This window comes from Heterocephalus glaber, unplaced genomic scaffold (assembly GCF_053883595.1).
Source record: "Heterocephalus glaber isolate CG9 unplaced genomic scaffold, H.glaber_assembly_v1.0 deba00001481, whole genome shotgun sequence".
Lineage (NCBI taxonomy): Eukaryota > Metazoa > Chordata > Mammalia > Rodentia > Bathyergidae > Heterocephalus > Heterocephalus glaber.
Genome location: NW_028258317.1, coordinates 37,166,328 through 37,179,552, shown reverse-complemented (window position 1 = coordinate 37,179,552; position 13,225 = coordinate 37,166,328). Strand labels below are relative to the sequence as shown.

Here is a 13,225-nt window from a genome sequence, read left to right as displayed (position 1 = left end):
ATTATCACTTGGGATTGACATGCTCATTTACAATCTCTAACTATGGAGAACTAAGCATAATTAGCTCCAAGTACTTGTCACCACTGCTGCCTGAGCACTTGCCACCATTACTGGGACTTCCACGAAGTCTGTAAAGCAGAGTCCAAGGGAGTAGGCAGAGAGAGAGAGAGAGTGAAGGATTTTGGAAGGTAGTAAATGTGGTAAATTGTGTTTCCCAGAAAAGACATGCTGAAATCCTAACCCTTAGTACTTAAGAACATGGGCTTCTTTGGAAATAGGCTCATTACAGATGTGATTGGTTAAGGTGAGCTCATGCTGGGGTAGGGTGGGCCAGTGTAGGATGGGCCCGTAATCCAACATAGTAATTAGTGTCCTTATAACAGGAGGAGAGAGACACAGAGGGAGACAACTGCCATGTGATAACCCAGCCACATCACTTCTGTGTAAGCACGAGCCATGGAATACCAAAGATCTCTGGAAAGCCACTGGAAGCTGAAAAGGAGCAAAGAAGTTGCCCTAGTGGGTCTCGGAAGGAGCACGACTCTGCAATACTATGATTTCAGACTTCCAGCTTCCAGAACTATGAGAAAATAAGTCTCACACAGGCTGTGGTACTTTGTTATGGCAACCCTAGGAAATACTACAGATCACCGAATGAGCTGAATTTAGTGGAATAAAAACTCAAGCATGGGGCTGGGGATTTAGCTCAGTGGCTCTGGTGCCTGCCTCACAAGCACAAGTTCCCGAGTTCAATCTCCAGTACCAAAAAAAAAAAAAACCTCAAGCATGGAGGCTCCAGAGTCCTGCTCCTGGTAAAATAATGCAAAAAGCCGTGTTGAATTATAATATGATTTTGAAATTTTATCCAACTTGATAAAACACTTTCAAATAAATGCCACATGCCTCTTGGAAACGTGCAAGCAGAAAGAATAAAGACATCAAGCATTTATGGCAGATTTCATTGGCCAACATTCTCAGGGGTAATGCTAGCCCTATCTTCTCAGAGAATATTTACATCATGTTTGTCAATATTTTAGCAAATCGTCATACCTGAGTAAATGACCTCAGTCCCAAGGCTGTAGGATTTTTTGTTAGCTTTGGTATGCTGTCCACGATGAATAGCTTCCCAGCATCCAAATGTCTGAAGAGAAATACAGGAGAATACATCAGCTAATTTCCCAGATAAGAAAAATTAAATCAAATAGCCCATAACCAAAATTGCAAAAGGTAAGAGAGCTCATCATGAGAAGAAATTAGATATTCCATCCTTATATTCTCTTTTTATGCTGGAGGATCCTAGTATTGCTCAGTATCATCAATGCCATCCTCATCATAACTGCAAAAGGCATGCCCAAACTTCCTGTCATCATGAAAGGGAATCATAATCTTAAAAATGTTTCCTTGTTATTCTGTACAGGAGACTAGTCTGAGGTAGGCACTCCACCTTTCTGGAATGAGATCAGACAAGATGGCCATTCTGTGGTCTGTAATATCTAAAAATAATGTTATGAAGACAACTGTAAATTTTACTAAAAATAAAAATAAGCATTTTATTTTTAAAAATGGGAATTAAAACCGTTTTTAGCATACTTACTTTGAAAACATTATAAGCAACAGATCACTAATTAACACAGCTTTTGAAAGGAGGTATGAGAAAATCTGAGATGGAAGTAAATGCTGAATCGTGTATAAGTCCATCTTTGGCCACTGAAGCAATCGAACTATAGTGCTATTGACACTTTGACTCTCCAGTCCTTGAGCTAATAGATTATATGATGACTTTTTAGATACCTGTGGCTGAAGGTAAAAAATGGAGGAGTTGTTATTGTGTAGAGCAGCTCCCCATCATATGATTCCGTGTCTAGGAAATGTAGATGTTTCTTAGTTATGTAGGCCACCTCTGTTTCCTTGACAACCAAATGCCGAGAAACTCCAGGAGCCTCCTGTGGGAGCTGGTCATCCACAGGAGTGACTTGGATCATTGCTACCTGGAATAAAAATATCTGTATTATTCACTTCAAATACCAAGAAAACACACAGAGAAAGCCTTACAATCACCCCATTATCATTAATGTAATTTTCAAAACCTGTCATTTATATCACACTTTTGTCAAATGACTCAGGAGCTATTAAGAGTTACCTTAAAAATGGAATGTCCTTCACACACTCGGTATCATATTTTAAGAATACAATTATCCCAATTATAGTTAATCCAGTCAACAGTCAACAGTGGGAAAACAACATACTTTGTATGTTTGTGATTTTATTTTTCCATTTCCCTCTTACCAACAGCAGTATTTTGATACTTCCCTCTATTTGATCATCAATCTTAGACACCTTGACATAACTCCTGGTTCCTTCTCCTCTACTTACATATAACCATCACCAAGTTTCTACCTGTAAAATCTCCTAGACAGAGACTATGTCAACCTTCAGGTCATCCCTACTGCTGCTGGCCCAGCTCTCATATTTTCTTTCTTATACCATTACAACAGCTTCCTGTTAATTCTAACTCCAATTGCTAATCTAGACTTTTTATACCTCTAGTGTACCTCTAAAAAGTACAAATCAATTTAACTCGCCTTCTCAAAAATCTTAACCACGCAGAAAGTATAGAATTACTCCAACTCCTCAGTATGAAATCCAAGATCCTTCAGAGTGTAGACACACTCTGTGTGTCATATATTTTCTACTATACTTCAACATGAATCCAACACTCTAGTTGCATACCATGTTGTTTACCTCAAGGGTGCCCCTATGCTTTGAATCATGTTGTTTGTTCAATCTAGAATGCTCTGCTCTTGCTTTCTCTAAAGGTCTTTCTCACCTTTAAAGGTTCTTCTTCAAACATCCCCCAATTACTCTGCTAAAACTGTTTCTGAATTTTGCTTATTCCTTGCTGTAGTTTGAATATTTGTACCCCCTCCAAGATTCATGTTGAAGCTTAATCCCCAGTGCAAAGTAGTAAGTAGTGGGGCTTTCAAACGGCAATGTTTATCTTATAAAAGAGCTTGAGGGGTGAGCTTGTCCTTGTGTCCTTCTGCCTTGTGAGGACAAGTGCTCACTGATTCCAGGGTGCAGCAACAAGGGGGCATCCCAGAAGCAGAGAGCAGTCCTCACCAGACACCAAGACCAGTGGTGCCTCGATCCGGGACATTGCAGCCTCCAGAACCCTGAGAAGTAAGTGTCTCTTAGTTATAAATTACCCCTCCCCAGGCATTATGCTAGAACGCTATGAATGGACTAAGCCATTTCTTGAATAACATGCTTATTTCATTGTCTTGTCTTCTTAGTTTACCTGTCAATCCATGAGAACAGGATTATGGTAAAGTGTAAACCACATGGAGTTTGAGAGTAAACAGTTAAAATCTTGGAATGTACCATTTATATATTAGCAGCTATTTGACTTTGAAAGAGTTACTCAACTTCTTTGGTGTCAAGTTTCTTATTTGCAAGTTTAGCATGATATTAGCAATCTCAAAGAAGTCTACAAAAATTGAATATTACTATGTAGAAAAAACGTCTGGCATTTCATCATGGTTGCTGACTGAATAGGCCCAGAAGTGCTGTTTGTGCTTTTAAGCAGGTTTGGATCAAAGTCCACTAGAAGGAGGATTGGCCAAACAGCTTTTATCATCACATTTATTTCTTTAGAGTAATTCATAACTGATGACAAGAAAGCTAGTACTCCCACTCTGGAAGTGGCACATTGCTTGGCATCATGCGTCTCCGCACAGTCTGCCACATGAAAGTATTCCTATCTATACTGGTTTTGATTTATTTTGCTGTTGTCACCAAAGTACAGATCAGTAATGGCAATTTCGTCTACAGTAGTGTCCACAATACCCAACTTGAAAATGAAGAGAATTCCTTTTTAAATTGACATGCAAAACAGAAACTAAAACTAAGTTTTTGCTATGATATTAAAAAATTAAACATCAGCTCACCAACCTATAAGCTGTGCTCCCTGGGGGAAATAATTTAATACCTTTGGGACTCAGTTTTTTCCTTTTTTGTACATTAAGCATAATAACAATGGCTACTATCATGAAATATTATAATATTGTCATGATCAAACCAGATAGATAGCAGCAAAGTGAGTGTCTAATACTTTGTAGGTGCTAGGTAAATTAAATCCTTGTCTTTATCCTTTCGTTACTTTTACAAAATCATGTTTACTATCCCTTATGAAGCATTTCAATAATTAAAAATTAAAGCTAGTTATCAAAATAAAGAAACAATAACAGTCATTTTTCTAGTCTCTGGAAATCTGTGTCATGTTTCCTTTTTTCCAATTATAGTATTTTGCTAATCTGTGAAGTTCAGAATTCTCCATGGGATCTTCCAGCCAGTGTGGATCAGTGCACCTCTACTTAATTGAAAAACTGGATTTAATAAGGAAACAATAGTTATTGTACCTTCAAAGAGACCGTTTTCCACGCTAATTTATTCTCCAATGTGTTCTTTATGTAAAAAGAATATACAAGCATACTTTTTTTATACTCTTGTTGTAATTCTTTGTGGGCACATTTTTCAACATGTTTTATGATTGCCTTAGTTGATGTGTCTTTACATATTTATGCGTGTTCAAACAATTATTTTGTGTATGTCTATAGATGAGAAAAATCCTACTTTAACAAACTCCACAGAGAAATAAAGCATTCTCACTGTACTTCAACATGGTTATAATAAAGACATTACTAAACATACCTTCCTGGGCAAAAAGTGGAAGACTAGAGCCGGAGCCAATTCCTGGGCTCTTCCCTCTTTGGCTCCCCTCGAGGCCCCCCAATCTACTTATGGCCATGAGCATACACAGACACCCTTGCAAAGAATCAGAACACAAAATGAGGAATCAGTGTACAAAATGACAGTCCAACCTTGACCCTCAGACCTAGGCTCCAACCTGATATTCCATCTGCTGGGACCTCACTTTCTTGTAGACTTGAGCCTTTCCGAGCTCTAAGCTCTGAATCCTGCCTGCTCTTCATTTTTCTTCTTCCTTTGAAAATACTCACTATTATTTTTTTATCCACAAGAACTACTTCCAATGTCAATTTTTCCTACTGTATTAGGTACAGTAGTTTAAGATAATAAACTCACTCCCAGCACCCAGGAGGAGGCTTCCAGGCCACAGTACTATCACCATCACCCCCAGCACAGAGGAGGTGAGCCTTGCAGGTGCCAGCAGCACCCACCCCACACACTGTTAAAATGAGAAGACACATAAACAAGTCTCAGAACCAGACTTCTAAATCACCTATAACAACCCCAAAGGGAAATGAGATGGAACAATCTGATACTCAACCACCTGGACTCCCCGAACTGGCAACAAAAGAGGATTTGGAAAAAATGAAATAAGAAATAATTTCTCAGATAACAGCAGAGATTGTGCCCATAGTGCAAGACATGATTAATAAGTCCAGAGAGAACACAGATAAAAAATAGAGGAGCTGAGGAACATGATGGAATCCCAACATAGGAAACAAATGGAATCCATAAAACAGATGCACACAGATTTCCAGGAGATTAAAAACTCCATTGAAAGTTTATGCAGCAGAATAAGCCAATGTGAGGACAGAATTTCAGATATAGAAGATAGGACTGCAATTAGTGATCAGGAAAAGAAAAATTGCTTTAAAATAGTAAGGGACCATGAGAAAGCAATCCACCAGCTGCTAGGTGATGCAAAGAAGAGTAATGTAAGACAGATCAGAGTCAATGAAGAAACAGAAGAGAGTGCAGATGACATAAAAAAACTACACAGAAGTGATGGCAGAAAACTTTCCAAGCAGGGGAAAAGAACTTGACATGGAGATAAGTGAGGCATATAGGACTCAAACTAGCCATGACACACAAAAAAAACCTACACATAGGCATATAATAGTTAAGATTCAAGAAACCCAACAGAAGAACAAAATTCTACAAGAAGTTAGAGAAAAGAAACAAATCACATACAAAGGAAAGCCATCAGAATCACAGCAGACTTCTCAATGCAAACCCTCAAGGCAAGAAGAGCTTGGAGTGATGTGTTTCAAGCCCTAAAGGAAAACAGCCTCCAACCCAGATTGATGTACCCTGCAAAACTATCTTTCAAAATGGATGGAGAAATAAGATACTTTCATGACAAAGAGTACCTTAGGAACTTCATGAATACCAAACCACACTCAAAAAAACTTTAGACAATTTAGACAATATTCTAGGAAAAGATAATGAGTATCACAACTCCAGGAAGCACAGCAGAATGAATCCATCAGGCACAACAAGAAATTAAATGCAAAGGGGGAGAATCCAACAGAAAGAAAACATCATGACAAGGATAAATCAATATGTATCAGTTATAACCATCAATGTTAATGGTCTCAATCCACCAATCAAAAGAAATAGACTAGCACAATGGGTAAAGAAGCAAGACACAACAATATTCTGCATATAAGAAACACATTTAATTCAAAAAGAAATTCACAAACTGAAGGGTGGAAAACAATAATACATGGGACAGGAACCCGGAAAAAAGCAGGAGTAGCTATCCTCTTTGCAGATCAAGTGGATTTCAAACCCAAATCTGAAACCCTCTGGTCCCAAGAATTTCCAATAAGGGATAATCAACTCATATGTACAAATCTATTGTGAGCATGTGTTTTCATTCCTCTTAAGTAAAAACTTAAGAACAGAATCTTAACAGTAATACAAGAAATTTCTATATTGTCTTCCAAAATGTTTTTATCATTTTACATTCACATTAACAGTATTAGAAAGTTCTAACTGGTTCACACCTAAGCTGACATATGTTCTTTCAAAACTTTTAACTTCATCTCCTTAATGAGTGTATAATACGATCTTATTATTGTACTGATTAGTATTTTTCTGATTCTAGTGTTGCACACCTTTCTTTGTGCTGTACTATTTATCATCTTCTTGCATCTACTTTTTAATTGGGTTGTCTATTAATGAGCTGCAGGAGTTCTTTATATATTCTGGTCATAGGTTATATGTATTATAAATATGGTCTGTTTAAGAACTACTTTTCATTTTCTTAATGATGTCATTTAAAGTTCTAAATTTTGATGGAATCTCATTTATCAATTTTTTTCTTTTACACATTATGTTTTTATATCCTAGGAAATTCTTGCCTACCCTAAATTCATGAACATTTTCCCTTATAATTTCTTAAAGTTTTATAGTTTTAGTCTTTCATATTTAGGTTCATACATCCTTTCAAGTTATTTTTATGTATGGAAATAAGGGTTGAGGTTAATTTTTTACATATGGATACCAGGTGTTCTAGTACTATTTGTTGAAAACATTATATTTTCCTCTGCTCTTGAATTGAGTTTATGTTCTATAAAATGTTAATGTTAAATAATCTTTCAAAACTCAGTGGACCATATATATGAGGTTCTCTTTCTAGGTTCTCTATTTTATTCCATTGATCTATATGTCTTTCCTTATACTAACACTGCCTTGATTACCATAGCTTTAGAGGAAGTTTTGATATTAGGTAATAAATATCTTCCAACACTGTTATTTTTTTTTCTTTTTACTTTTCCAGGTCCTTTGTATTCCTACATAACTTTTAAATTTCAATATCCAATTCTTCATTTATAGCAAGTATACATAGACCTGAATTTTATATATACCTTGTGTTTTCTAATCCTGCTAAATTCAAATACAAGTTCTAGGGGCTCCTAGAGATTTCTTAGTATTTTCTCTGTAGATGATCATTTCATCTACATATAAAGATTTTACTTCTACCTTGACAATCCTATGCTATTTGTTTATTTTTATTGCCAGACTATTTTGGTTTGGGCCTATGTTTCAAAGTTTAATGGACAGATGAAGAGTAGGCATATCTGCTCTTGTTCCCCAACTTAGAGAGAAAGCATTGTATATTTTCCATTCATATAAGGCATTTTTGCTGCAAGTACGGAATACATGGCTTATCTGTTGAGAAGGTTCTGTTCTACTTCTAGTCTCCTGATAGCTTTTACCATAAACAACTATAGAATTTAGTCCAATACTTTTTCTGCAACTACTGACAGGATCATATGGCTTTTTCCTTTCCTCTGTTAAAATGATGACTTATGGGCGTGGATCTTCCAGTGCTGAACCAACACTGCCATCCCTATGATAAAACCACTTTCTACATACTGCCAGATCTGACTTCTAAGAGTTTGTTTTGTTAAACAAATTTTTATCTATGTTCATACCTTTTTCTTCTATTATCTTTATCCAATTTTAGGATTAACACAATGTTGATTTCCTAAAATGAGGGGAGAAGTGTTCCTTCTTTTTTCTGCTTTAAATTTTTGATATAATTTATCAGTTAAAATGTATATGAGACTGTTGTTGTCATATGGGTAGGTTCTCAAGCTAGGAATATACTTTCTTTAATAGGTGCTATTCAAATTTTGTATTTCCTCCAGGGTCAGTTTCATTAATTTGTCTTCCAAGGTTCTTCTTAGAAGTTGTCAAATTTATTTCAAAAAGGATTTTTGTAATATGCTTTCTATATCCTTTTAAATTCTGTAAAATCTGTGGTAATGTCTTCTAGAGCTTGATATTGTAATTTTAAAAATGTATAATTGATGTTTAATAGGAAGAAAAGGTCTAAAGGAGTAGGGGTCAGGGAAAGGAAAGAAGGGAAAAGAAAAAATATGAGAAAAGGAAAAAAATGGAAACAAAGTCTTTGCAAATAGGGAAGGGCAGAGGGGGTGAAGGGAGGGCAGGATAAGGGGAAAAAATAAGAACCAAGATACTCATGTAATGCTATAAGATCCCAACGATGTATGTAACTGTCTTTTATACCTAAAATGTACCAATAAACTAAATGGAAAAAAATCATTTGAAAAAAGATAATATAAACTCACTGTGTTTTGGACAAAACAACTTTAAAATGCTGCTGAGAGAAATATACAGATACAGAGCTAAGTTCATACACAAATCTGAGCTGGAGAAATGCCATCATTCCTTGGAATCCATGAGAATAAGCTGTCGTGGGTACTAGATCTAGGGGTGCTCAAGTCCCTTGTACAAAGCAGTGCAGCATTTGCATATGACCTATGCACAGCCTCTTGCACAGTTTAGATATCTCTGGATTGTTTATAACATCTAATACAATATAAATGCTGTACAATACTGTTTCCAAACTAAAGATAGGAAAAATTGTCTACACGGCTTGAGTTCTAATATTCTCTAGCCTCAGTTGGTTGGACCCATGGATGTGGGGCCTACAGATACTGGGGACTGACTGTGATTAGGAGCCAGAGGGGTGCATGGCACAGGAAAGCACAGCAAACTCAATCTCTCCCTCTCTCCTTCTGTCTCTCTCTCTCTTTAACCAAACATTAAAAAGATGGAAGTAGAGAAAAATGTGATTGTGGCTTCTTCAAAATCTACTATAGAAAATAAATTTATAACCAGATCTACAGAGTTTAGTCTGATATATTTGCCCAAGTTTAGAAATAATTCTCCCTCAGTAGTGTTAATTACCTTGGTCTTTATTATAGAGAGAGCTGACATCTGTATTTGTGTGTATAAAAAATAAAACATATAAAATACATATAAGACAACAAAAGAAGAAAAAATAAGCCCTGAAATTCCCACCTTTAAAAGGACAGAGTCTGTAAAAAGTGATATAGTAGTCTAGAAATATAGCTCAGGTTGAATAGATGCATAGATGATTTAGAAATAAATCCTACTAATAGTTCCCATTTTGAATTATCAAGCCAACTAAGGCTTCAAGAAAATTTAACCCAGCAATGGTACACTGAAGACTTCTTTTCTTATCTGAAAAGAAATCGGCTTCTTCGTCAAAAAGCAGATAAATTCAGAGTTTTCTCATTCATTCCCTACACTGTCTTAAAAGGGATCACCAACTTCCTTCAGCTTCTGAATGCATATCATTCTTTCTGATCATCCCCTCTGTATTAGTCAGCTTTCCTACTGCTGAACATGCCTGACGTTCACACCTGAAAGGAGGAGAGGTTTGATTTGCTCATGGTTTCAGTCCATGATTAGCTGGGCCCGAGGTAGAGACATCATGGTGGAATGGAACTACTCCGTTCATGGTGGGCAGGAAGCAGAGCATGGGAACAGCACCAGGAAGGGTACCAAGGCTGTGCCACCACAACCCACTCAGACACACCAAGGAGCATGTGCTGCCAGTCTGCTAGGTATTTCCTGCTCTAGTGGAGTTGACGTGTCAGGATTAATGGTTACATCTTCCATTATATTCATCTTAGCCAACAGGGGAATGGTTCAATCATTTGTGCCCTGGCTCAGGCCAGTGATGGTGACATTGTAAGAAGACAAATGGTGAACAAGACACACCCTGTAAGTAGTCCTTCTGGAAGAGGTGTGAAGCTGTTGCATTCATATACATGTGGCTTTCCAAGATAATAGGTATAAAATATATAGCAAAATAATGTACATACTGATCACTTAATTTCAGCTGCCTATTTTAAAAATCCTTAGTACTATCCTCTTTTTGCCAGGAGCCCACACTTCTATACTTGTCCAACCACTATATTGACTCCATTTTCCTGTACATTCTATATGGCAATGTTTTCTTCAGCTTATTTCTGCTTTCTATATCTTTAAACTATACCCTGTGGTGGTAGTAAAACTGTTAGATCTTCAAGTACAACATTAACAGAAATTTTATTTATTGTGCATTTACCATGGACTAGAAAGTTCAGTGCTCCATAAATATTGTGACACTTACCTTCACAATAACTCTGTAAGGAAGGTTCTCTTACTACCTGTCTACAGGGAAGGACAGAAGGGTGCGAGTTGACCGGTTAGTGTCAAGATCAAGAAGAAAACTCAGGCACTCTTACTATAGAACTTCCACTTTAACCACTACTTATAAAATAAGTGCTTCTCTTGAGTGCTAGAAAGTGTGGGATGGTCTACATAAAAGGGTCTTGTGATTAAATAACCTTAAAAACACAGAAATTCATAGCACTTTTTAGCTATAATAGCTCCCAGGCCCGATATCTATTTGTGAGACTATGGAGAAATGTTCAGAAATAGTCTCTTACCTGTGGCACTGAAAGATTTGGAGGTTCATGGCTGTCCCACATGACAAATTCAAAAGAATCTTCAAAAATTTCTCCACCAAAGTGACGATAGTAAATGATCCCATTAAGTAAGTCCCTCTGAAGGAAGCCAGGGACAGGATAGCCTATTGGGTCCACAAAATAACAACTTTTATGTTACATTGAACTGATCTCCAAAAACTTTCTGGATTAGTTCGCTGTATGTGCCCAAGGAATCTGCCTTAAATGTTTTAAGCAGAATATTTATAAATAATAAAGCAGAAAGATTAATATTGCTACTTACCCCTGTTTTAATAATGTAGAAAAATTAGAGGTAGAAAATATTTCCAAGAGACATCTTATTTTAAATATATGACATAACACTAACTACTTATTTGATTTCTATTTTGTCAGACTCTTGACCTACCTGCTTTAAGAAGTAGTCATGAAATTATTCTACCAAAAAGATAAAGAAGTGACAAGTGAAATTGCTTTGTCAGTCATCTAGAATAGGCCAAACCTCTCTCTTCAGACTTATTTGTTCTATCATCTTGTAGGTAAATTCAAGTTTTATTAAAGACTCAGCTCTAGAACTTTCTGGATGTACAGGCAGATTAACTTTACTTATCTGAATCTCAGGCTTCCTGTCTATAAAATGAGAAGATTAGTATCTTATTTTAGAAATGTGGTGTCTACCTTAGCACAAATCCTGGCACAATTTCAGCCAACTCACAGTTGCATAGAAAGTTCTTAATGGAAGAATCCATTCCATTCGAGCATCTGGAACTTACCTATCAGCCCTGGCCCTGGCTTCTTCATGATCTCTCCAGCCTTTGGGGGTCTTGTGATATTAAAGAAGATGTAGTCATCACTAGAGTCCATGTCTGAGGCTCTCAGCATGGACCCCTGGATCAGGATGGTCTGCCCCTCCTCCAGCTCAATCACAACATTGCTTATGAGGAACGGAGGGCTGTCATCTTTGGGCAAAATGTTGATAGGAAACTTGTGACGGATGCTGTGATATCCATCGAATATCCTGAAGACCACAAAGTCTTTGGTGGAGTCACTGTCATCATGGTGATAGCGAACAACTCCATCCTGAAGGTCTGACACAGTGAAGAGAAATCCTTTCCCCCCTGATGAAGAAAGCAGAGGTGGAGCAGCTTGAGGGAGGGAGTCCTCAGTCGGCAGCTGCAGGGAGGGCTAACACTGGAAGTGTACAACCCATGCTTCCTCCTGCAGAAACTACACAGGTACTCCCTGCCACAAAATGGGATTTGGGGCAGAAAAAGCCACCATCAGCTGAAAATATCACTACTCAAAAATGCATTTAATAGCCCTGACGAGCTCCTCATAAAATAAAAAAAATATAAACTGTCTGTAGATTGTTTAGTGGGCTCTGGGACATCACAGCTCTTTGAATACTGGCTCTACCACTTTCCTGTGCAGCCTGAGGCAATGTATTTATTAGAGACTCATCTGTAAAACTGGATAGTCATACTGCAATAGTTAAATTTATATGTCAACTTAACTGGCTTATTCCCCAGGGTCATAAATAAATAAATAAATAATAAAAACATTATTTTTGCATGGTTCTGAGGACAGCATTTGAATTAGTATGTGAATCAGCAGTCTGAGCAAAGAGAGTGTCCTCATCTACCTGTTGAGGGTCACAGAAGACAAAGATACAGAGAAAGGGTGGACTCTCTCTAGAGTAAGAGAATCTATCTTTCTCCTTAGACATCACAGTTCCTGATTCCCAGGATCATGAACTCCGCAACTCAAACCAGCCCCCCCAATCTCAGCCAGCCCCTTGCTCCTCAGACCTCTGGCCTAGAACTGGGATGGAACCCCAGCTGCCCTGTTCTCAGGCCTTGGTCTGGGATGGAATTACTCCACGAGTTTTTCTAGTTCTCCAACATATCATGAGACTTCTCAGTCTCTGTAATTTCATAAGCCAATTACAATAATAAATCCCCTCATATATATTTGTTTACATCCTGTTTGTTTTATTTATTTGACTAACACAAAGACCTATCTATATTCCATAGCAAAGAGGAAGGAACTTGAATAATAGCAAACCTATAAGAAATACTGATTATTCTCTAACTCATGGTTATCATCCCTCATGGCAAAGTTCTTAGGGGAGTGATCATGAATGGGCATCATCAACCCCCTCTGGG

General features: G+C 37.3%; 1 protein-coding gene across 5 annotated transcripts in view; it reads right to left on the bottom strand.

The window, feature by feature from the left end:
• Frem1 (FRAS1 related extracellular matrix 1) overlaps window positions 1-13,225 on the bottom strand; it is a 369,630-nt gene that overhangs the window by 90,744 nt on the left and 265,661 nt on the right. For all 5 annotated transcript variants that reach the window (XM_004838313.3, XM_087183903.1, XM_013069744.3 and 2 more), the window contains 4 exons: window positions 11,834-12,178; window positions 11,046-11,188; window positions 1,792-1,988; window positions 1,051-1,141 (listed from right to left, as the gene is read on the bottom strand). In XM_004838313.3, coding sequence (XP_004838370.1) covers window positions 1,051-1,141; window positions 1,792-1,988; window positions 11,046-11,188; window positions 11,834-12,178 — 776 coding nt within the window. The remainder of the gene's footprint in view (window positions 1-1,050; window positions 1,142-1,791; window positions 1,989-11,045; window positions 11,189-11,833; window positions 12,179-13,225) is intronic.